General features: G+C 36.9%; 1 protein-coding gene across 4 annotated transcripts in view; it reads left to right on the top strand.

The window, feature by feature from the left end:
* Nucleotides 1-23,840, top strand: part of ADAM9 (ADAM metallopeptidase domain 9) — a 98,398-nt gene extending 74,558 nt beyond the window's left edge. The window contains exons 16-22 of one of the 4 annotated variants that reach the window (XM_043982595.1): nt 4,038-4,224; nt 4,321-4,401; nt 11,766-11,871; nt 12,764-12,905; nt 16,739-16,854; nt 18,967-19,034; nt 22,791-23,840. In XM_043982595.1, the coding sequence (XP_043838530.1) occupies nt 4,038-4,224; nt 4,321-4,401; nt 11,766-11,871; nt 12,764-12,905; nt 16,739-16,854; nt 18,967-19,034; nt 22,791-23,132 (1,042 nt within the window). In that variant the 3' untranslated portion in view covers nt 23,133-23,840. Of the gene's footprint in view, nt 1-4,037; nt 4,225-4,320; nt 4,402-11,765; nt 11,872-12,763; nt 12,906-16,738; nt 16,855-18,966; nt 19,035-22,790 lie in introns of those variants that run through there. The other 3 variants (XM_043982592.1, XR_006354744.1, XM_043982594.1) reach the window with 3 other exon arrangements.
* The last annotated feature ends 1,671 nt before the right edge of the window (nt 23,841-25,511 follow it).

The following is a 25,511-nucleotide window of genomic DNA, read 5'->3' on the forward strand; positions in this document are numbered from 1 at the left end:
GGACACTGAAAAAATCATGGCTTTCTAGAGTATTTCCACAGAATTTCAGTCATGATCTATGATTTTATCAGGGAAGGAGTTAATGGTGAAGTCCTCCTTCTACCATTGCATCATCAAACTTTTTCTCTGCAACTCATCATTGTCTAAGGTTCCTGGGACAGTAAGAGGTTAAGTGACTTACACAATAAATGTCGAAGGTGAGACGACCCCCCTCCCTCAATCAATTCTGAGCCTGTTTTTTGTATATCATTACTTCCATGGATTACCTAAAGTAATACATTAAGTGTAATACTCCACTTGGAATATTCAGTTTACCATTAGATGGTGCTAGTGCTCTATGACTTCCTTTAGTTTCAGAACTCTTACTCTTTACTGTAGCCACTAGACAAATTGCATTTTTTGGTGTCTTTTTTGTTTCTTCTGGCTTATCTGCGATTTCACCTTGCTCGTTTGCTGTGTTAATATGATTTTCTGTTTTCTTTTTACTCAGATTAAGAGTTTACTAGTTTCAAAGAACCAGTTTTTAATTTTATTTATCATTTTTATGGGGTTTTTGTTTGTTTCCAGTTTCTCTTTCCTCTAGTTTTTACGCTCTTCTTTTGTGCATATTTTAGGGTTCTTTATTTAATGGCATTTTAATTTTTTAATGCATATTCAGTTTATTAATCCTTTCATTTTCAATGTAAATGTATGATTGTAAGGATATGATTTGACCTCTGAGGACTGCTTTAGCTGCATGCCAGAAATTTCCGTGTGTTGTTTCACTATCATTTTCTTTTACATAGTTATTTTTTCAATGATTTGTTCTTGGACTCACTCAGTATTTTCAAATTTATCATTACATTTCCACTTGCATCTGTATCTTTATGGTTCCTGGACCAATTTTTTTTCTTATTGTATCATGGTCTGTACAAGATGTATGAACTATTTCTGCCTTCTTACATTCATTTGTAGTATCTCTGTGCCTTTTTACAGGGAGAGTTTTGATAAAAATTCTATGTGGTGCTAAAATATGCCATTTTTTGCCTTTCCATTTTTTAAGATGCCATAAAGTCTTTTTTGTTTTGTTTTGTTTTGTGGGGCAATGAGGCTTAAATGACTTGCCCAGGGTCACACAGCTAGTAAGTGTCAAGTGTCATAGGCCAGATTTGAACTCAGGTCTTCCTGAATCCAGGGCCGGTGCTTTATCCAGCCATAAAGTCTTTTAACTAGTTTCTGTAAAAAATTTTTCAGTTCCATATTTTCTTTATCTTTGTTAGACTTATCCAGAACTGATAGAGGGATATTGAAGTCTTGTTTCACAATTGTATTACAGTCTATGTCTTCTTGAAGCTCGGATATTTCCTTTGTGCATTTGAATACAAAAGGGTTTAGAGTGTTTTAAGCATTACCAATATTAGTATGTTGTTTGTGGTTCCTTTCAGCATAATATAGCTTCCTTGTTTATTCTGCTTTATTTTTGAATGTTTATCTTTGCTTTATCTGATAGCATGTTGGCAACTTCTGCAATTGTTTTTTTTTCTATCCCCATAGTTTTATTTTGTGTATGTCTTTATTTTTAAAAAAATTTTTTGTGAGCATTAGATTGTAGGGTTTTGTTTTCTCATCCAATCTTTCATTCTTTTTTGTTTTATTAGATTGTTTAAGCCATTCACATTTAAAGTTATGAGAGTCAGGTTTATGTTTTCCTCTTTCTCCAAAATTGTTTTTTTCCCCCTAAGTTAGGAATTTTTTTCCTTTTTTGCTATAAACACAGTATTATGTTCCTTCAGTGACTTTAATCTTTTTCTAAGGTGGACCTGTTCCCACTGGTTCTCTTCTCCCCCCTGATAACGCTTCTCATTTGTTTAACCCTTTCCTTTTAGGGTTTTGTTTATTAGTTCCTTTTGTCTGTGCTTTTATCTATTTATATATTTCTTCCCTATCTTTTTTCTTCTCAATCAAGTAGATTCTTCCTTTCAGCTAGTCCTTTTTCCTAAAAGAATTTCTCTCAACTCTCTTCCTTATTTATCTTTCTCTCTCTGTTTACTCTAGACACTCATTCTTTGATTCATGACCCCTGTAATTATCTGGTCTTTCCTTTTTCTCTGTGTTCTTCATACTATCAAAACTTTCAAGGTATACACTCTAGGTTTTTCCCTCTACCTGTCTAGCTGCTTCTTGCCATGGCCTTGTAGGGCTGACCATGAATTTCCCATTTGTGTTTTGCCTCACTGTTAGAATGATGCTTAGACAGTGCCCCATGATAGAGCTCCTTACTCCACCTTCTCTTGTTGAAGTTTTTTTTTTTCCTAATTTGCCTGGAAATCTCTTCCCTGTGTCTATATTCTCCCACTCCTCCAGGTGCCAGTTGCCCTGAGGGGGTTCCAGTTCCCCCTCTCCCAGGACAAGTAGACTTTTGAAGCGCCAAATCCTCCAGTCCTCAACCACTGTAAAGTTGTCATCTCCCTTCCACTCTAGGAGCATTTATCTCCTACCTCCAAAGTAAGGCTTCCTTCGGAACTTAGAAGGTCTAGCCCTGATATTTACAGAAGAGACTTGGATAAGTTTCCAGACTTGTACCAGTCATATGCTAGACATTTTAGTAGATATGTGTGTATAAGATATAGCTAATGTTCATTTAAAGAATATTGCTTATAGAAGTGCAGTATGTGTGTATATATATGTGTGTGTGTCTCTATGTGTATTTGTATTAATCTTCTTGGTTAAACTATTCATATCTGATACAGAGGGAGAAAAATCTTCCCTTCCTCTGCTATCCAGGAGCCTCAACTATGTGGAAAAGAGAAATGAGAATGAGCTTTGTTTCTCCCTTGAAGGACCAGCTAGTAAAGGAAGAAGTAAAAAGTCCAGCTTATTGCTATTTTAGAATGGAGAGATCTCAATAGGTTATTGATTTTTTTTGTTTTTGTTTTTGTTTTAGTGAGGCAATTGGGGTTAAGTGACTTGCCCAGGGTCACACAGCTAGTAAGTGTTAAGTGTCTGAGGCCATATTTGAACTCCAGGGCCGGTGCTCTATCCACTGTGCCACCAAGCTGCCCTCAATAGGTTATTGAAACCCAACATTTAAAAACAGAAATCATTGATCCTTCTTCCGAAGCCCACTGCTCTTCTAAAATTCCCAATTTCTAACAAGAATATCCCCATCTTCAGTCACCCAGATTCTTCATTTTCCTCATCTAGTCATTTGCCTGATTTTGCTGTTTCTACCTCTACAGAATATTTTTCATTTGTCATCTTCTTTCCAGTAGTTGGCACAGTGAATAGACTACCAGGTCTGGAGTCAGAACGATTCGTCTTTCTAAGTTCCAATCTGTCATCTGTGACTTTCTAGCTTTTTGACCCTGGGCAAGTCACTTAACCCTGTTTGCCTCAGTTTCTCATCTTTCCAATAAGCTGGAGGAGGAAATGGCAAACCACTCTAGTATCTTTGCCAAGAAAACTCCAGAAGGCGTCATGAAGAGTTAGACACAACTCAACCACAACAGCAACTTCTCTGTACTCAAACAACTGCCAGTCTACTTAAGGCTCTTACCATCTCTTTCTTGGACTATTGTAATATCTTCCTATTTGGTCTCCTAGCTTGAGGTCTCTTCACTTCAGTTCATTTCCCCCATATCTGCCAGAGTGATTTTTATAAAGGAAAGGTCTGATCATGTCATTCCCTAATTAATAATATCTAGCTGTTTCCTCTTATCTCTAGGATCATGTAATGCCCTTCACAAACAGGCCCCAAACATCTTTCCAGTTTTATTACATATTACTCTTCCAGTAAGAAGGCTAACTTGACCTTCTTACTGTAACTCATACATTTTATCTCCTGATTTTGTATTTGTAGTAGTTGTCCCTCATTTCAGTTCAAACATCACTTCTACATCAGTCTTTCAGTTAACATTTGTTAAGTACCTACTGTGTGCTGAGCACTATGCACTGGGAATACAAAAGGAGCTACCACTTCCATCACTGGTATGTATATCTAAACAGACTTGCTAACTGAATATCACACATATATATATATATAACTGTTCCTTTTGTAGGAATGCTTTGTGTGGAAAGCTTCAGTGTGAAAACGTGCTAGGTATGCTGCCTGTATTTGGGATTGTCCCTGCAGTCATTCATACTTCAATTAGGGGCACTACATGTTCAGGTGTGGATTTCCAGTTAGGATCAGATGTGCCTGATCCTGGTATGGTGAACGAAGGCACAAAATGTGATGATGGAAAGGTAATACAAAAAAAATTCATTTATTAAGTGGAATCTTGGATGCTTTAAACAATTGAATGCTTCTTTGAATTAAGAACACTCTTTTTTTTTTTAAAGATCTGTAGAAACTTCCAATGTGTAAGTGCCTCTGTTTTGAACTATGACTGTGATATAGAGAAAAAATGCAGTGGACGAGGGGTAAGTAATACAAAATGGTGTAAATTTTGCTTTTTTATATGTTTGGATTTTACAAGAGAGTTATGAATAGTGATTTTGGAGGTCAAATGTAAACTTATTCTTTCTGATCACCTTTATTAATTTGCCATTCTGGTTCAAAGAAAGGTTGCCCCCAATATTCACTTCAAAGGTGGAATAAATATTTTTGAAAAGATACATTTAAAAATATTGTTTTTCAAAAGATCTAGAATTTCCTTGATATATTTTTTCCCTTCACTGGCACACATACTTCCTCATGCCTTAGTAAATGATTTAATAGTTGTTTTTGGCTAGAAAAACTATCGCTTTTTGACCAATCTCTGTTGGGCAAGTATAATAAAAAAGGATGCCAGGAATTAACCTGGAAATGAAAACATAGTATAGAAGGATTTTTAACTTTTTTTAGTCAAATAAAAATATGTTTTATTCTTTTTTATCATTGTTCTCTAAATTTTTCTTTCTTGGTACACAGTTACAGTCTGCCCTCAAGTTTTGTACAATACAGATTTGGGTAAAAATGTGGCAAGAAGTAGAAAAGGACTGTAGTATCTCCCAAAGATTTTCTTCTTTTGAAACAGGATACACATTTATATGAATGGAATCTGCCCTTTTCATTTCCATTTCTGGTACCACATTTTAGGAAAAGCAATAATAAACTTTTTTCCCCCACTTTTGCCAATTTCATTGGTAAAAGATTAGGTAAGAGAAGGACTTACAAGTAAGGACAGTTGGAAAAGGAAATTAAGTGTGGCTGTCAAGGTGCTAAGTATGTGAGGAATGATCTCCAGAGGAGTTGGGCATAAGAGCTACTAGCAAGGACTAGGAAACTTGCTTCTAGAAAGTATAGTGATCAGGGAGTATTTCCAGTAACCTAGTTAGTTTATGATGATTGCCTTTCTTCCATGTACCAGTAATAGAAAACAATTGTTAACTACTCAAAGTACAGTCTAGTATCCTTCCTAGACAAGAAGATGAAGAACTTGGTACCCTTCTTCAGGTTATCAGGGAGAACAAGGAGTTCTGTTAAAAAAGGAAAACAGAATGGCTTCGGTGTGGAAATAAAGAATAGAAGGATCTGAGAAAGAAGAGGTGCGTTCTCATGTGTGTGTGTCAGAGTAGAAGACTGCTGGGTGGGGGAAAAAGAGAATAAGGGCCCATGAATACTGGGAGCATAGTAACAGAGAGGAGGCTTTTCTCAATGAGTAGAAAGAAGGATCTTAGACAAAAACACCTATCTGTTCTACAAGAATCGATGGTATGGATCCATAGGTCCTTTCAAGTAAGAACACCTGTGAAGGATCAGAGGAAGAAAAGACAGAGAATAATGATGGTTTGGGACTTTGTGTTGAGGGATCCTGAAGTAGCCACCTATTGACCTGTTGGGAGCAGTAGTGTGATCTGTTACCTTCCTGGGGCATGAATCTAGGGCATGACAGAGAAGATTCAAACACTTTAAAAATATGATCATTGTTACCCTATTCTGGTGTCTCATGAGGCCACAGAGGAATATAGAAAGTACTGTTAAGGATTGTGAAGTATTGAGAAAGAAGCTGAACACCTTGGAAGCACAAGAGATAACTGTTATCAGTAAAAGGCCAGGACTTCCAAAGATCTGCATTTTGGGGAAGTACAGAGTTGGGTAAGATAATGATGGATAAATTCTGAGAGTTAAATTAGGATTTCTGGATTATAGTTTAAAACATTGAAATGATAGGCTTTTAGCCAGGGCTAAAAAAGTATCCAGCAAGACTGGTACATGTTCAGAAGAGATAAGCAAGGACAAGTAACAAAATAATGAAAAAAGCATAGCAGGTCAGGTACCTGTAAGAATAATATCTATTTTTTTAAAATAATATCAAGAATGTGGAAGCTTAGAATGAATTAGAATATGGAATATGTGGAAGCTTAGAATGAATTAAAATTGGGAAAAATAAGGGACAAAAGGAAGTGCTTTTTTTTTTTGTGGCTATATTGTCAGTCAACAAACATTCATTAAGTACCTGTTCTGTGCCAGGCACTGTGCTAAGTGTTAAAGGAAAAGAGGAGTGTCAAAAAGTAGATAGAGAACTACAGTTCCCAGTGGATGGATCTATAATAGCTGATAACAGAAAATGTGACTGTTCAACTCTGACTTTGCTTGTTGTTTCTTCTCCCCCACCTCCCCGCAGGGATAAGGCTTTCTAGACCTGAAATGAAAAGGTTTAAAAAAAAAAAAAGACTTACTTAACAGTTGATACCTAACACATAAAAAAAAACATCTTCAGGTCCCCAGATCCAATTGGCAGATGGGATTACTGAGGCACTAACTTGGAACAATTGCAGAAAAGAAGAGGTTACCACAGGATTATCAAAGGGCAAACGTTCTATTTATTAGAAAGGGAATAGAATGAAGTCCACCAACTGTAGGCAAGTGGGCTTGACTTCACTATTTTGCAAAGTTTTAAAAGATATTTTTAAAAGAATTATCAGTGATCTCCCAAAAAACACAAAATGGGCTTTTCAAAGAAGTGAGGCTATACTAACTTTATAGTCTTTTTTTTTTTTGGTTTTTGGTTTTTTGATAGGTTTACTAGATCAGGCAGTGTGATGTGGTGGGTAGAGAGCTCACTGTGAAACCAAGAAGATCTGATAAAAATTGGCTAGTGACTCAAGGCAAGTCACCCAAACTTCTCTGTCCTCCAGGCCTCTCTCTAAGATTAAATTACAGAGAAGTTGCAGGTCTGCATTGATAAAAGACATTTCTTCATTCAGTACTTCCCCATACCAACAAAATCGTAGGTCTAGTCCTTTTCCTTACTCTGCTTCCTACTCATTCTAAACTAATAGTTAAAGGGAATTCATGTAGTTTATATAATTTAAAATTGATTTTTGGCTTTTTTTTTTTTTTTAGCAAAACAGTTGACAGTCTTTACTACTATTCTTGTGGAGAAGATGGAGAGAGACAGTTTGGTAGATTGAGACCTGGTTGAATGATTAGACTTATTATGGTTTGATGACAACTTAGAAGGAAATCTCTAATGGAGTACCCTAGGAATTTGTGCTTTATTTTGTTGTATTCAATATATTTATCAATGATTTGGATCAAGGAGTGGATGACATGCTTGTCATATTTTTTTATTTTTATTTTTTTAAGTGAGGCAATTGGGGTTAAGTGACTTGCCCAAGGTCACACAGATAGTAAGTGTTAAGTGTCTGAGGCTGGATTTGAACTCAGGTACTCCTGACTCCAGGGCCAGTGCTCTATCCACTGTGCCACCTAGCTGCCCCATGCTTGTCATATTTGAAGCTAACACAAAGCTTGGGAGGAATATTAAATATGTTGGATGACAGGATCCAAAAAAGATCTTGATGGGCTGGATCTTTGTGGCAAATTTAAATTGCAGCTCTCTTCCCCCAAGAATCTCCATCTTCTCATAGTTTATCTTTGGTTTCTGTTATATTTCTAGTTTTGATTTTTATGACACTATTGATGATTTTCTACTTAAACTTTTCCTGCCTTTATTTAGTTTTTGTTGTTGTTGTTGTTGTTGTTGTTTTTTGGTGAGGCGATTGGGGTTAAGTGACTTGCCCAGGGTCACACAGTTAGTGAGTGTTAAGTGTCTGAGGCCAGATTTGAACTCAGGTCCTCCTGAATCCAGGGCTGGTGCCCCAGTTTTAAAATTTTTAAATTAAATTTTTTTTTCAGTGAACAAAAATAATTTTTTTTTCTCTCTTTCTCGTCCTCATTGAAAAGGAAAAAGACAAAAACTTTAAAAATATACCTAGTCAGGGGGCAGCTAGATGGCATAGTGGATAGAGCACCAGCCCTGGATTCAGGAGGACCTGAGTTCAAATCCGGCCTCAGACACTTGACATTTACTGGCTGTGTGACTCTGAGCAAGTCACTTAACCCTTACTGCCATGCAAAAAAAAATAAACCTATCAAGCAAAACAAATTCCCACATTGGCCATGTCCAAAAAACATGTCTCATTCTGTATGAGTCCATTACCTCTCTCTCAGGAGGTGGGTAGCAGGCTTTACCTCTTGAATATGGTTAATCATTGGGTTGATCAGAGCTGTCTTTTGGAGTTGTTTCTTTTTATAGTGTTGTTGTTCTTGTATACAGTGTTCTCCTGGTTCTCCTGTCACTCTGCATCAGTTCATATAAATTTTTCTAGGTTTCAGTGAATCCATCCTTTTTGTCCTTTCTTAGGGCATAGTAGTCTTCTATTCCATCTGTGCTTCATTGTTTTTTTTTTATTTATTTCATTAAACTTTTCCCAATTATATTTTCTTCTGCTAATTTTTTTCCCCCCTCGAGGCAATGAGGGTTAAGTGATTTGCTCAGGGTCATACCTGTTAACTGTCAAGTGTCTGAGGCCAGATTTGAACTCAGGTCTTCCTGAATCCAGGGCCGGTGCTTTATTCACTGCACCACCTAGCTTCCCCTCCCAATTACATTTTATTATGGTTCCAGAATTTCTGGTGTAGGGAACTCCTGAACTAGTAATACAGATCATCAATTGTTTTGCAACTTACAGTCATAAGAAAGTTGCCTGGACCCCAGGCAGCATTTGAACTAAGGTCTTGATTCTTCTATCTCTGTTTGTCTCTTGGGTAATAGAATAACAGTTATTAATAATAGCAAAGATATTTTTATATAGAAAAGATATTTACAAAAAGAAATCTATTTTCTTCAGGAATCTTAAGATAGGTAGTAGTAGTACAGTACAAAGAGTGCTGGATTTGGATTTCAAGTCTCAGCTCTGCCAGACTACTGAAAAGAATGAATCATTTAATCTCCCTAAGCCTTCATTTTTTCTTCTATAAAATAAGACAGTTGAACTAGATGATCTCTAAGATATCTCCTAACTTTATTCTATTTTTCTGTCATCTTAAGATGAAATTTAATAGGGATGAATGTATGTCTTACCCTTGGGTTAAAAAAAAAAATCAACTTAACATATAGATGATGAGGGAAGTTTGGCCACACATTCATTTATCCAAAAAGATCTGGTACTTTTAGCATCCATGCCATCTCTCTGTAAGCCACATACACTACAGCTTCCCTCCCCCCTCTCAGCAGAGGATCCCTAATATTTCACTATGAAAATGGAGGTCATTTGTTGGAGCTCCCTTTTTCCCCCACTCCCAATCCAATCCTATCAATCATTGAATAGACATTTATTAAGAACCTGCTGTGTACCAGGTACTCTGCAAAGCGCTACAGATACAAAAAGAGGCAAAAGACAGTTCCTGCACTCAAGGAGTTTACAATCTAATGGACTGTAATTGTCTTAGCAACATCAGCCCACATTATTTCTTCTGCTCCAGTTTTAGAGGAAGAGGTGGCCCTTCTTGCCAAGGTCAGCATGTCCAAAACGACTCAATCTATTTTCTCCTAAACCCACACTTCCTTTTAATTTTCCTTTATTTGTTGAAGGCATCCTCATCCTTCCAGCTGTCCAGGTTTGCAACCTTAGCATTCCTTTATTCTTCCTTTTTCTTCACTCTTCATATCCATTCAGTCCTCACATCTTGTAGATTTTACCTCTATAAGATCTGTTATGTCTGCCTTCTCCTCTTCAGGCACATAGCCCTCACTCTGCTTTAGGTTCTCATGACCTCTCAGCTGGACTGCTGCAGTAGCCTACTCGTTATTCTTCTTGCCTCCAATCTGTCTTCTCTCCAATCCATTCTCTGCTTAGCTGCCAGATTGATGTTCTTAAAACACAGGCATGATCACATTAGTCTCCTGTTGAAGAAACTTCAGTGGCTCAGTATTGCCTTTTGGATAAAACATAAGCTTTTTTGTTTGACATTTAGAGCTCTTCACAAACTCTCTAGCCTGCCTTTTTAAGAGTAATTTCATAGTATTTCACTTTATTCCCCTTGTTTCTTCAAAGTTTAGTTCAAGTGCTCCTTCCTACACTAGACCTACATACATTGCTTTACATAGATAATTAATCTGTATACATGTTATGCTGTTTACCCCAATAAAATGTTAAAACCTTGTGTCAGGGATTGAATAATTGTGGTCTTTGTATCCCCTGACTTAGTACTGTGCCTTGCACACAGTAGGTACTTAATAAATGTCGAATTGAATTGTATTGAAAACTCAATCTGGGTGAGCTGGCAGCCAAAAAAGCTGACATGATTTTCAGCTGCTTGTAGAGAAGCACAGTTGTCTGGGACTATGGAGGCAGATAGTCCCTTTCTCTTCTACCTCTGAGAATACATCTAGAGTACTGTGTTCAGTTCTGTGCACCATTTTTTAAAGGGGTAGACATTAACAAGATGTAAACTATTCATAGTCAAGGGCCTCAAAGTCATTCGATTCAATACAATATTAATCACCTATTAGGTATAAAATCAAGGAGTTTACATGCCAAGATACAAGATTTGGATACAAATAGCTATAACCTAAGGAAGATTGGTGAGGGGAAAACTGTTAATAACTGGAGGTGGGAGGCATGTAGAACAGGAAAGCCTTCAGGGTAGAAGTTACCTGAGCTGATCCTTGAATAAGGATTCCAAGAGAGAAAGGTGAGGAGTGCATCGAGTCCAGGTTGGCTTTGGCAAATGCCTAGAAATTGGAGATAAAGAGTGTTATGATCAGTAAATAGCTATTGTTCCAGTTTGGCTAGAAAAGAACAGTAAATGAAAGGGAGTACTATCAAGACTGGATGAATAGGTGGGATCTGGATTTCAGAGAATCTTAAATATTAGTTTCTGGAGATTGTATTTTATCCTATAGGCAATGGTGGCCTCCAAAGCACTTTTTAAAAAAAATAGCGAGTGGAATGACATGTTAAGAAAATTATTTTGGCAGCTGTATGTTGAAGGTGGCTGGAAGAGGGAAAATCCCATTTAGTGGGCTACTTCAGTAGTCTAAGCAAATCCTGCTTTATGGGGACCAGATTAAAGAAATGGAGATTTTTAGCCTGGGGAGGGAAGAGTGAAGGTAGCTCTCTACAAATACCAGAGTGGTTTCATGGGAGAAGATTTAGACTTGCTGGCCCTTGAAGACTAGGACTAGTGGGTGAAAGTTCTAGAGAAGCTGATTCAGGTTTGATATAATTAAAAAACAAAGAAACTTCTTAACAGAGCAGTCTCTAAAAGGAGGAGGGGTGGTGGTGGAGCACACATTTTTTGAGTCCCTACTATATGCCAGGCAAGGTGCTCTTCAGGAAGTATACTGGTCTTCTGGAGAGAGACTGGATGACCATTTGTCATGTAATAGTAGGGATTTTTGTTCAGGTATGGTCTCTAAGGTGCCTTCCAACTTTGAGATTTATGATTCTGTGAGCTAGTAATGCCAAACACTATTTACAGTAAACAAACATAGTATTTTGTTTTCTTGAAGGTATGTAATAGCAACAAGAACTGTCATTGTAACATGGGCTGGGCTCCCCCAAATTGTGAGAATACAGGGTACGGAGGAAGTGTGGACAGTGGACCTACTTACAATGGCAAGTAATAAAGAGAACACCGCCCCCCCCCCCCAATTTCCTACCTTTCTATCTTCAGTTGCCACAACAGAATATTTACCATTTCATGACACTTGTTTTGCTTGAGTGGAAAATGGAAACTAGAAACAGATACCAGTTAAAATCCTATTTCTGAGATCTGAGAAATTATTTTCCTGAATCATATATATAGAAGTAATGATTCATTGTGCATTGAAATTGGATTCTGTTCTAAAATCCAGACAATTTTAATACCATTACCAGGAAAAAAATGTTTTTCAAATAAAATTTCTACCTCTTGTAGTAAAATGGAAAAAGCACAGTCTGGATTTAAAATGAGAGGACCTGGTTTGCTTTCAGGTGTTGGTTGTGCTACATCCTCATTCTGGGATTTGGGGCAAGTCACTTCTCTCTCTGAGCCAGTTTTCTCATCTGTAGAATTAGGAGATTGGGCCTGATAATCCCCAAGGTCTCCCCCCTGGTGTAAATCCTCTGAGCCATACTTTTATTACCTCAAAGTCAGTGTAAATGCACTTTGCTATCACTGTTTATGTCCATTCTCATTGTTCCTTCAGAGGACCCAGAAAACTGAATTAATAAATGCAACTAATGCTAATCAGTGAATAGGAGAACTGTTTGGTTTACTAGAAAGAATACTCTTCTGGAAGTGCACTTGGACTCTTTTCCAAGGTCTGCTACCATTTCACTGGGCAATTTGTTACTCTGCTAGTGCTTTACTTTCAGCCTTTACAAAATAAGTATCTTGGGCTAAATAATGCTGAGAAAGTTACTTTTAACTCTGACCTTTCATGAGCCTATGAAATAATCTCTGTTTTTGAATGTGCAAAGTTGAACCAATTTATGACCACTGATATGAACATTCTGTTTTCTCTAGATAAAGACACCTCACTTCGGGATGGGCTTTTAGTGTTTTTCTTCCTAATTGTTCCCCTTCTTGTATTTGCTGCCTTTGTCTTCCTTAAGAGGGATCAGATTCGAAGAAAATTCTTCAGAAAGAAAAGATCCCAAACATATGAGTAAGTACCCTTTCCTCACTACGGTTAATGTTAGATGATAAATCTGGATGGAATTTCTTAATGTGAATTAATGTGACAGTGGTTAGAGCTCTGGTCACTAGTTGTGTGTGACCCTGGGCAAATCACTTAATCTGTCTTAGTCTCAATTTCCTGAGCTCTGACATGGGGAGCATAACAGCACCTGGCTTCCAGGATTGTTGTGAGGTTCCATTGAGATAGTATTTATGTTAGCCTGACCCTGGGGATGAGAAGGTTGGGGGGAGAAAGGTCATGATCCAAAGGAACCAGAGCAATTGAAAATATTGTGTATTGGTGGCTTGAGCTTTAAAACTATGGGTAATTTATTGGGGGGGGGGGCAGAGCAGTGAGAGTTAAGTGACTTGCCCAGGGTCACACAGCTAGTAAGTGTCATGTGTCTGAGACTGGATTTGAACTCAGGTCCTACTGAATCCAGGGCCTGTGCTTTATTCACTGGGCCACCTAGTTGCCCCCTGGGTAATAGATTTGAGAGAACACTTTGAAGAATAGAGCACTCTTGTAGCTTGTATGATCATGAGCAATCCCAGACAGAATATTCAGAAGTGTTAGCTTTGCGATTTCCTCTTTTGTAGAACAGTTAAGAGGCAGCAGTGTGTGTTTGGCCACTTAGGTTGTTGGTGGGTGTATAGTGGAGCGCTAAAGAGAGATTTTCGTAGAGAGGATTCTGTAAAACCTGGTGCACATCAACCAGGGAGACAATTTCATTGGTGTTATTGAAGAAAATATGCAAGAGTATAATTTTAAGAGACCACTTTGAAAAGCATGGGAAAGAGTGAAACCATATGGTTATGGAAGATTGGCAGAATGGAAAAAAGAGAGCATTTACTTTTGTTACTTTTGCTGATCATGATAGAGTTGACAAAATTGCTGTTCAGAAATATCATATTATTATTGGGTATAACTGAAGTGGAAACAGGCCCTTTCAAAACAAGAGATAGATATCTGCTGGTTCACAAAAAGATCATAGAGGAAATCTTGGAAGAAGTGGTTAAAGTCAATAACGATGCATAATTAGAAGAATCACTACAACTTTAACAGAAAACTCTTCTTGTTCAGGACTGTCATGGCTACAGTTTGCAAAAAAAGTACAGCTACTGATTAATATAATATAGTGCCTGTCTTTCTATAAACATATATACACACACACACACATATATTCCTGAGGTTTTTATCTGTTGTAGCTTTGTCTTTTCTTTTTCTTTAAATTACATCAGGTATTTTGCCCTGTAAATTGTGATTGTGTTACCAGGCATCAAAAATGGAGAAATTTTTAACCTAAGAAAAAAAAGAGAGATAATATATGTAAACTAATTTGCAAACCTTAAAGATCTCCATAAATGCTTTAGCTATTGCTCAATCAATCAGTAAACAATCATTAGGAACCTACTGTGTGCCAGGCACTATGCTAACCTTTGGGGATACAAAAAGAGGCAAAAGACATTCCCTACCCTCAAGAACTTCTAATCTAATGAGGGAGACAATATACAAAGCAAGCTATATACAGTATAAACAGGGAATAACAGAAGGAAGGTACTAGAATTAAGAGAGGTTGGGGAAAGCTTCCTGGAAAGTTGGGATTTTAGTTGGGAATTAAAGGAAGCCCAGGGAAATCAATAGGCAGAGCTGAGGAGAAAGAACATCCCAGCCATGGGGGGAGCAGCCAAAGAAAATACCTTGAGCTGAGAAATGGAATGTCTTGTTTGTGCAGCAGCCAGGAGGCTGGTGTCATCAAGATTGGAGTGTAGGGAGTAAGGTATAAGAAGACTGGAAAAGTCAGATTCGGCTAAGTCAGGAAGGACTTTGAATGCCAGACAGAGCATTTTGTATTTGATCCTGGAGGAAATAGGGAGCTCCTGGAGTTTAGGGGGATGATACGATCAGACCTATGCTTTAAGAAAATAATTTTTGTGGCTAAGTGGGATATGGATTGGATTGGGGAGAGCTTTGAGGCAGGCTGGCCCACTGTGAAGCTATTACAGTAGTCCAGGCATGAGGTGACGCAGGCCTGTACCAGAGTGGTTGCATTGTCAGAGAGTAGGGGCCTATAAAGAAAAGATGTTGCAAAGGTGTAATCAACAAGTCTTGGCAACAGATTGGATATGGGGGGAAGGAAATGGTAAGAGATAGTGAGGTGGGGGGGGCAACTAGATGGCACAATGGATAAAGCACTGGCCCTGGATTCAGGAGGACTTGAGTTCAAATCCATCTTCAGACACTTGACACTGACTAGCTGTGTGACCCTGGGCAAGTCAACACTCTTTTCTCCACCAACAAAAAAAGAGAGAGAGAGAGAGAGAGAGAGATAGTGAGGAGTCAGGAATAACTCCTAGGTTGTGAGTCTGAGGGGCTAGGAGCATGATGTTGCCCTCTATAGTAATAGGGAAGGTAGGAATAGGGTAGGATTTAGGGGGAGAGATAATGAGTTCTGTTTTAGCCATGTTTCATTTAAGATGTCCACTGGTCACTAATTGGAGATGTCTGAAAGGTAGTTGGAGATGCCTGTTGGAGGATAGTAGAGAGGTTGGGACAGGGTAAGTAGAGTCATCAGCATGGAGGTAGTAACTGAATCCGTGGGAGCTGAAGAGATCACCAAATGAATTAGTAGAGAGAAAGGAAAGAAAAGGGCTCAGCACAGAATGCTGAGGGGCACTTACAATTAGAAAGTAATTTGTTCATAAGAAAAGTGGCTGACAACATTGTTTTTTAAAGTTGAGTTAAGTTTTGACTCCAGTTTCTTCTGCCAGTGCAGGCAAGTATTGAGGGATAATGATAACCCCACATTATTAGGTGGGTGTGTGCGGTAGAAGCAGAAGCACCAAAGTAAAGGCATGGGGGGTGGCATGGTGCCTACTGTGCGGCACCTCTCAAGGTGACCACACTCATTATATTTAATCATCATAACTCTTACTTTTGTTTTTATTTTAAACACTTCTTTTTTATTATGAACTTAACAAATACTGCCAAACATAAATATTTTTATATACACAGGAGTGAAAAAGGATTGTTTATAAATCCACATCTCTTATGTATAGCTTGTTTTTTTTAAGTTTATATTAAATTTAACGTGGTAGTATCAACATTTCCCTAATTGTCTGTGTTCCTCACAGAGTCACTCATGCAACCATGGATTAGAATTGGGAGCCCTTGGGCAATATGGACCCATAAGAAATGGAAGAGCTCTTGGAGCGGGGAGGGGGAGTTTGGGTCTCATTTTTATAAGCTTTTGGTTAGGGGACAGACAGCTCTTATCTGTGCTACCTTGGGGTATATTAACATTCACATCCTCTCAAAATTATCAGCAGCATTTGATGTTGTACTGGTCTTACTGTGGATGTCTGGAATTTATCTGATGTATACATATCCTGGGACCAAAAGGCTCTGACAGCAAGGCCTACATGGCTTGTCTTGATTTAACTTAGCACCTACTCTCAGAATATGATGTTTGCAAATTATGCTCCTTTGATCTTTGGGACAGTTTGTACATGACTTCTGCGGTCCTCTTCCCATTCTAACTCCCTACTATTGTTACTTTATACTGGCAACTTATAAACTTTATTACTATACTGACTAGAAGGGGAGGAGGTGGTGAAGGGGACTAAAACAAGATATAATTTGAACACAGTAATGTAATTATGATATGTAGCATTTGGTAAAGAATATAGTTTGTTGTCAATTGTTTAGGCATCCTTCCCTAACAGTATATTAAAGGAATATATCATATATAAATATTTTTGTTAGGAGTCAGTACAGAAAAATTTTCATTTTTCATTATAAACGTAATTATATCCTTGCAGATCAGACGGAAAAAATCAAACTAATGTTTCTAGACAACCAGTGAATGCTACCCGAAATGCCACTCGAAATGCCCCTCGAAATGCCCCTCCAGTAAATAGCCCCAGAGATGCTGTAAGTTTTTTTCATATTTTTCCATGTTTCTTGTTGTATTTGGGCTTAAATTATATAATTGTTTTATGTTATAAATATTCACATATTTAAGGTCTTGGCCAGGTTGCAGTTCATTGTGCAGTTAGAAGTAAAAAATGACCTTTTTTTAAAAAACAGAATGACCAATGTAGTACACATATGACAAAAAGCGTGTAGGGTAGGTGGGCCAGGGGAAAATTGTATGTTGTAGCTTTACAAGAAATTATCAGTGGGGCTAGTTATAAATATAATTTTTATCTTTCCTTTTTTTCCCCCTTGCTCCAAACTCCTTTTCAAGTAGTCATTTTAACCTAGAACAGCTTGTCCCATGTGAAAAGAATTTTCTGGATCTATTTTAAGAGCCTACTTTACTGCTTATTTCAAGAAATGAGCAAATTAGTGAAATTATGGTGACTTGATGTTTTAATGCTTCAGAGGCTTTACGCATAGTGAGAAGTAACAGTTAAAAATACCTTTTAAGCAATAGATGCTGCCAGATACCATTTCCTAATATGTGCTTTAAAATGCCACTTGAGTATGCTCTACAGTGAATGTGGAGGCATGACCTTGATTTTTAGAGCTGTAGTAGTAGATCTACTGAGGCGGCAAGTCTTTCAAGGTCTTAGTACTCTAAAGTTTTGAGTTCCAAATTCTAGCCCTCCTTCCCTTCCTCACCCCGCCCCCCCCAATCATTCCTGAGGCAGTAGGATTAGTTATTTTAGTTTACCAAGTCTTATTTTTGACATCTGTGTAGTATCTTGAATCTGTTACGATCTATATTTCCTTCCTTTATAACTCTGATTGCTGCCTGCCTTCTAACAACTTTCCCCATCTCTACTCTTTCCTTCCTGCAGTCCATCCTTTACAACAACTCCAGACTAGTTTTCTTTATGCATAGATCTATTTTTTTGGGTAGGATCATAGATCTGAAACTAGAAGTGACCTCAGAAGCCATCTTACTCCACCCCTTCATTTTACAGTTGAGGAATCTGAGACCCAGGCAGTTTAAGTGACTTTACCATACTCACAGGTAATAGCTGTTAGAAGTGGGATTTGAATCTGGGTCCTCTAACTCTAGAACCATGTCTACTGTGCCATGTTTCTTGAGATGCCTGTCGGACATCCAATTCAAAATATCCAATTGGTCATTGGTTGAACTAGATTCCAAAAGGCAGAGTGAGGACTATATTTAAAGATACCCCTAGTAGTCAAATGCACAGAATTGTTATTTGACTCTAAGAAAGCTGATGACATCTCTGAGAGACAGTATATATATATATATATATATATATATATATATATATAGAGAGAGAGAGAGAGAGAGAGAGAGAGAGAGAGAGAGAAGAACCTAGGGCCTAGAACAGAGCCTTAGGGGACATTCACTTTTAGTAACAGGATATCAATTATTATTTAGCAGAGGAAACCAAAAAGGAAGGGTCAAAAAAATAGAACCAAGAGAGACCAGTGTCAACAAAATCCAAAGATCTGAGTTTATCCTGGAGAGGATTGACAGTCAAATGCTCTAAAGAGGTCAAGAAAGATGATGATTTTTAAAATGTCATCAAATTTGATAATTAAGTCATCATTAATAAGAAAAAAAGAGAGATTATTGTTAACTTTTAGTTGAGTAATGAGGTGGGGAACCAGGTTTTAAAGGGTCAGAAAGTGATCGAAAGGAGAGGAAGTAAAGGAGTTTGATAAAAGGAAAGATAAATCTAGCCTCAGACACTTACTAGCTCTGTGGCCCTGGACAAGTCACTTAACCTTGTTTGCCTCAGTTCCTCATCTGTAAAATGAGCTGGAGAAGGAAATGACAAAGCACTCCAGTATCTTTGCTAAGAAAATCCAAATGAGGTCATGAAGAGTCAGATGGAACTGAAACGACTGAACAATAACAACAACAAAGTTTAAGCGGGGGTGGTTGCTAGGGCAGTTTGTTAGGAGATGGGAGGCAGTAGGATCCTGATTTATATAGAGTGGTATTGGTGAGAAATGTATTTCTTCATCAGAGACGAATATTGAAAGAGAGAATGGGGAATGATGTATTTAGAGGCTATGAGTACTAAGTGATACTGACTTATTCTTTTTATTTCCTTAGGCTGTTTATCCAAACAGGTTTCCAGTCCCAACTTATGCAACCAAGCAGCCTCAGCAATTCCCATCAAGGTACAAAATGAAATTACTTAATTTGATTTTAATGAAACCTGTCTATTATGTGCAAATAGATGAAAGAATGAAATACTAAGTGCTTAATAAAAATAAAAACTTCTTTCTATGTAAGCTCTGGGTAAACAGATATAAAATTAAAGAGAGGCCTTGTCCTCAGAGAGCTTATATTCTAATAGAGAAAAGACTGGATACAAAAGGGAGTGATGGCCATGGAAGGGTATTATGGTATGGAAACTTACAAGGATGATGCATGGAACCATGGAAAAGTAGATTAACTAATATATCTTTCCACTTCAGTATTGATGTGATAATGGTTCTAGAACTGGAGAGAGAGGGGAATTTAATTAAATAATGCCAGAAATTAGGTTGAGCATTTTTTTCAAGAAAATCTTCAAGAAAACTTGAGTAATTTTACCTGTTTTGGAGCACAGTTAACATTAAAATTTTAAAGAAACACAAAGCAAAAAACATAATTGACTAATGATGTTTTGTAGAGAATGACCAAAATTAGATTGTGGGAGTAAAGTTTCTCCTTCATTCCTTATACTTCAGTAATAAGTAATTCAGTTATCAATAATTCACTTTTTCATGGCAGTAAGTGGCACAGTAGGTTAAGAATGCTGGACTTGGAATCAGAAAGGTCTGAATTTAAATTCCTTCTTAGATACTAACTGTTGTGTCCCATGGGCACATCACTCAACCTCTCTCAGCCTCAGTTTCCTTATCTATAAAATAAATAAGATACAATACTTGCCCTTGTGTAGCTTACATTCTAGAAAAGGAAGTAAGAGGTATTAAATAGCAGGAAAATGCATAGTAGAGAGATTACTTCAGAACAAGAGGTTAATTAGAAAGCTTCATTGGGAAGAAGAAAGTTAGCTGTGCTGAGAAGCAGTGTGGGAAAGTAGAAAGAGAACTAGATTTAGAGTAAGAGGACATGTTCAGATTGTAACTGGTGATGTGTGATGTGCATCAAATCATTTCATCTTTGTGCCTCACTTTCTTGCTTTGTAAAACGAGAATTTGGGGTTAGATGGCTTCTAGTTCTAAATTTGAAGATTGAGGTAGGCTGAGCTAGAGTAGGGGTAATGAGGGAGAAGAGATTGAAGGGATGCAGGCAAGAAAATGAAGATTATATTACTGGCACAGAAAGTAGTTCAGTTTAGCTTGAATAAAAAGTATGTGAAGCAGAGAAGTAGGAAATTACTTTGGAAAGTTAAATTTTGGCCCAGTTGTAGAGGGCTTTGAATGCAAAGCTTAGGAGTTTGGACTTCGTTAAGAAAACAATGGGTATTCTTTGAAAGATTTTTGTGTAAGGGATTGAGTAGTGAAATCATTAGGATAATGCATTTAGGAAGGTGGAGATGGAAGCAATGTAGATGTGTTGGAAAAAATTAGAAACCAAAAAACATTAGGTGGATATATGAGTCCAAGCCAGAGGTAATGAGAGTCTGAAAGAAGGTGATTTCAGTGGATATTAATACAGAATGATAAGTCCAAGAGCTATTCTGGAGATTGACTGAATATGAAAGAAAAGGCATTTATTAAGCACTTATTTTATGCTAAGCAATGGTAATATAAAAACAAAATAGAGAATAGTCCCTGGCCTCAAAGAGCTTACATTCTAAAAGAGGAAGATAATAATTAATGTTCTTAATAGTCAACATTTATTTATATAAATACAACTTTGCTTTACAAATATTATTTTATTTTGTCCTCTCAGTAACTCTGGGAAGTAGATAAGATTATATTATCTTCTTTTTACAAATGAGGAAACTGAGACAGTCTTACCCAGGGTCATACAGCTAGTAATTGTCTGACGTCAGATTTGAACCCTGACTCCAGGCCCAGTACTCTTAGCCATTTCTATTAAGCTGCAGAGAAGGTGCCTATCTGCCTTGGTAAAGTGAGTTTCCTCACTCAGGAATTCTCTCCCTATACTAACGGCATCATAGATCCAATTCCTATCTCTGCCTTGTAGCAAGAGGTGGAGAGTGGAAGGGTAGGGTGGAAGAGACAGTTGTTAGCAGAAAGTTATCAATCAGTGATCTTTTTAAAAAAGTTTCTTATTGATGTCTTTTTAAAGAAACCATAACTAGGGGCAGCTAGGTGGCTCAGTGGATAAAGCACCCGCCCTGGATTCAGGAGTACCTGAGTTCAAATCCGGCCTCAGACACTTAACACTTACTAGCTGTGTGACCCTGGGCAAGTCACTTAACCCCAATTGCCTCACTAAAAAACAAAAACAAAAAAACAACAAGAAACCATAACTTCTCAAGTATCCCTACCCTGTGCCCTCTGAGAGCCATCTCATATAATTAATATAAAATGGATATGGTAATATATAAATATTACCAGGATATTAGTATTGCCATATAATAATATATAATTTTCTATATATAATTATCCTGTTTTAAAACAAAAAGCAAAAGAATTGGCTTAACCAATCAGTGCATTAAAAAAAGTATGAAAATATGTATAGTGTACCACACATGTGGACTTCCCATATCTGCAAAAGGGTAGGGGTAGAGATAGTATATCTTTTTCTAATTTTATTTTTTTTAGTCAGCAGTGGTCTTCCCATGCCTCCCATTGAGAATGAAAGAAAAAAACCCTTTGTGACAAATATAATTGTACGGTCAACCAAGAAAAAAAAAGATTTTTAATAGCTACATCTAGTGGCCTAGGGCTAGACATTGACAATAAGACAGAGAGGCTAACTGTGGTAGGGAGAAGGTAGGAAAATGGGTAGTTATGGCAACCAGGCTACGTAAGGTAAGATGGCACACTTTGTGGATATATGAGTTTATGAAGTGGTATAAAGAATATTACATGATTGTGCCTAAATTAGTAATTAAGTATGAAACTCATCTAAAGTCTTATTTCAAAGCTGGAAATTGTAGTTTTGAAAGCTTTCCAGCTTATTTCATTATTTCACAAGTTATATAATCATATCATTTCACATTTGTAGAGTAACTTTGTTTTCATGTATTATATACATATATTTATTTATTTATATTATTAAAATGGGTCGAAGCATTATTCTTCATGGCAACATGAAATTTTAAAATTCTAACATCAAAAAGATTTTGCTTAATTGTTTTTTGTCTTTTCTTTTGCTATTTGCATACTTTTACTTTTGCCTCCTGTTTTCAGTAAAAATAGCCCTAGTGGGACAGCTAGGTGGTGCAGTGGATAAAGCACTGGCCCTGGAGTCAGGAGGACCTGAGTTAAAATCTAGCCTCAGACACTTGACACTTCCTAGCTGTGTGACCCTGGGCAAGTCACTTAACCCCAATTGCCTCACCAAAAAAAAAGGAAAAAAAATAGCCCTAGTGGCTGGTGTGGAGTGGGTTGTGGATCCAGGGGTGTGCTGGAACCAGCTTGAATTGGCTCTCGAGAGCTAACAGTTAAATTTTATTGGCAAATGATAAAAATCAGGGCTTGGTTCATTATTTTGTTTATTGTCTACACTTAAGAAAGTGATGAAGAAAATGTTAATAATGCAAATGAAAGTTTAAAGAATGATGTATATTCTTATCCCCCAAGGGAACTGATTATTAAACATTTACCAGCACACCCTTGCTTGACAAATTAGCCCCCTCAAATTCCTATGAAGTGGTCATATCTATGAGGCAAGGATCTCATAGATTAGTATTTATAGGGAGATTCTAGTTATGTAATACCTTGTTTTATTTCCATTCTATAGTACCTAGATGTGGAGAAATGATTACTTATCCCTTCTTTCCACAGGCCACCTCCACCACAACCGAAAGTATCATCTCAGGGAAACTTTATTCCTGCTCGTCCTGCACCTGCAGCCCCTGTAAAGAGATTCCTTTAGTTTTTCCTCCTTTGTATAGAAGATGTCTTCAGGAAACTGAGTTGTTCATATTATTTTTTTTGGCATTCTGGGAAGAATTTCTTCTTGCAACAAGCATGAAAGAAAAGCTACTAAACATGGAAATGCTTAGAAAACGAACCACTAATAACAAAATGAGAAAGGAAGAAGCCCAGCCAGCATTCAGTAATGTAAAAAAAAATGCAATAAGCCAAGGTTTCCAGAGTAATAATTTCCATTTTTTTCTTGACTAGGCCTAATTAGGTCTTCTGAGCCATGTGACATTATAAATTAAGTTGGTTTAGCTAATCATGAACAGATCATTAGTGTTTATAATTTTCAAATTAGTTGGAAATCATTTTTTAAGTTTCCCATTCCACTCTGAAATGTGATTCTGAAGTTTTCACCTTGGTTGCTATAATGTAGATTCTTAGGTAGTATATACCATGCCATGTTGTAAAGCAATAGAAATCAGAAAATCTTGTTACTGAAAAAAATCAAATCTTTTTTATCTTGCATGAACTGATCATTATCATTACTGTGTTAAGGACATGCGGTGAAGTTAACATGTCAAATTATTTTCAATGAAATATAAAAGTACATGCTCTAAATGTGTGTATATATAGATACACTTGTTAAAATAATTCCATGTTGATAGTCTTTTGAACTATAGACAATGGATATTATTAGAACACTTCATTTAAATGTGTTTCTAATGTTAATTGTGGTAATCTTTACTAGACTGGAAACCTTTTTCATTAGCATTAATATTTCAGATGGGCTATAGAAGGTACGAAGAACAGCAGTCTTTAATAGACTTTGGGGGCTCTTTTTGGGTCAGAAGAGAAAGCAGAAATCATTGCAATATCTTGAGTGGAGTCATCTGTTACAAAGACACTTGAGAATTTCATGTGCACTTTAAAATTGTTAAATCTAAAATAAACTTTCAACTAACAACTGAACCGAGTTTTCAGACTTTGCTGTTAATATAAAAATGTTTACATTTACTAAGTTATGTTGGAACACATCTTAATTCTTACTAATGTTTTTGAAGGATGCAAAAATGATGTTTATTGAGTTCCATTGAGATTTCAAGTGTTTTTTTCATATTCTTGTATTTGTATACATACATGCATAGATACATAAATAGCTATAACATTTGCAGTAATAAAATACTTGAAATTCTGTATTGTTGCTGTTAACAGAATAATAAAATATTCAGTTATCTAACACGTTAAATTTAAAGTAGCACAAGAGCTTTTATAAGATTATCTCTCTTGGCTAATTTTGCCAGCTTTCTGGTGTATTTTATACCATCCATGGCTTGCCTATTTTAAAGTGATAGAGCTTTGCTTTAACGTAGGCAGCTTAATTACACACTGCGTATATTGATCTGAGAGATTCTGTATTGTGAAACAATCCCAAAGGAAGGCCCTCTTTTCATGTAAACTTGTGAACAAGTACACCTAAGCTACACGTGCTAAAATTGTGTGCCTTTCTTCATGATTGTAGCGTGTCATTGAACTGTTATGGACAATAGTTCTTTAAACTTTTAGAAAATAAGGAATTTGACTACTGATTTTATACTCTGATCATTTGAACAATCAAAACCTTTTTTCTATATATTTGATTTCTCCTTGTTTGCACTCAGAAGTTTGTCCTTGCTAATTTTATTTTGACTTGCCATCAAGAGTGTAAAATTTCTCAATCATGATTGCTACTTTTGAAATGGAAAAGAATAAAGGGCTTTTAAAAATAAAATCTGCTTAATATGTTTTTAAAAAGAGTCAAGGGCGTAGGTTGTATGAGCTTAGTGTGAGTTATAAAAAAGTAAGGCAAAAAAAAAAAAAGAAAGAAAAGAGACATCTAGGTGACAGTGGATAGAGTGTTGGACCTTAAGTCAAGAGACCCGAATTCAAATCTAGTCTCATATATTTACTAGCCATGTGACCCTGGGTAAATTATTTAATCTCTGTTTGCCCTAGTGGATGATTTGGCCTAGTATTCAGGAAAGGGATTAGGGCTGCACATATGTATGAATATATGGATACTTATAAATCTGGGAATAATCTGTCAAGGAAATAATGATGATTGAATTTATGGAGGCAGATAAGATTACTTTATTTACAACATTTATATAGTGTTTCAGTGTTGCAAAGTAATTTACAAGTATTATGTTTATTTGATCTTCACAGCAACCTTGGTAGTTGCTATTATTATCCCCGTTTTACAGATGAGGAAACAGGCAGAGGTTAAGTGACTTACCCAAGGTTACATAACTAATGTCTGGGTTTGGGTTTGAACTCATCTTCCTAACTCAAGTGCTTTATCCACTGTACCACCTAGCTACTGTTAAGGGCTAAAATTCTAGCTAAACTGTCTAAAATATCTAGTGAGTGGTCGCCAATAAATTATAAGCTTTAGCAAGAGTTAGACTTTTAAGCATTTATTAAGGAAAATAAGAATTTGATAAAGAGAGAAGAAAGGCCTAGATTCCTATCTATTAAAGGGAGAGTGCATTTCTAGCTGCCTTCTCCACCAGCACCCCAGGAAAAAGAGTGAGACCGAGCGCCAGTTTCTTCCTTCTTCCTCCCACTAGCCTGCGTCACTTCCTGATGCCAAAAAAAAAGACT

The sequence above is a fragment of the Dromiciops gliroides genome, chromosome 2 (genome assembly GCF_019393635.1).
Source record: "Dromiciops gliroides isolate mDroGli1 chromosome 2, mDroGli1.pri, whole genome shotgun sequence".
NCBI classification, from domain to species: Eukaryota; Metazoa; Chordata; class Mammalia; order Microbiotheria; family Microbiotheriidae; genus Dromiciops; species Dromiciops gliroides.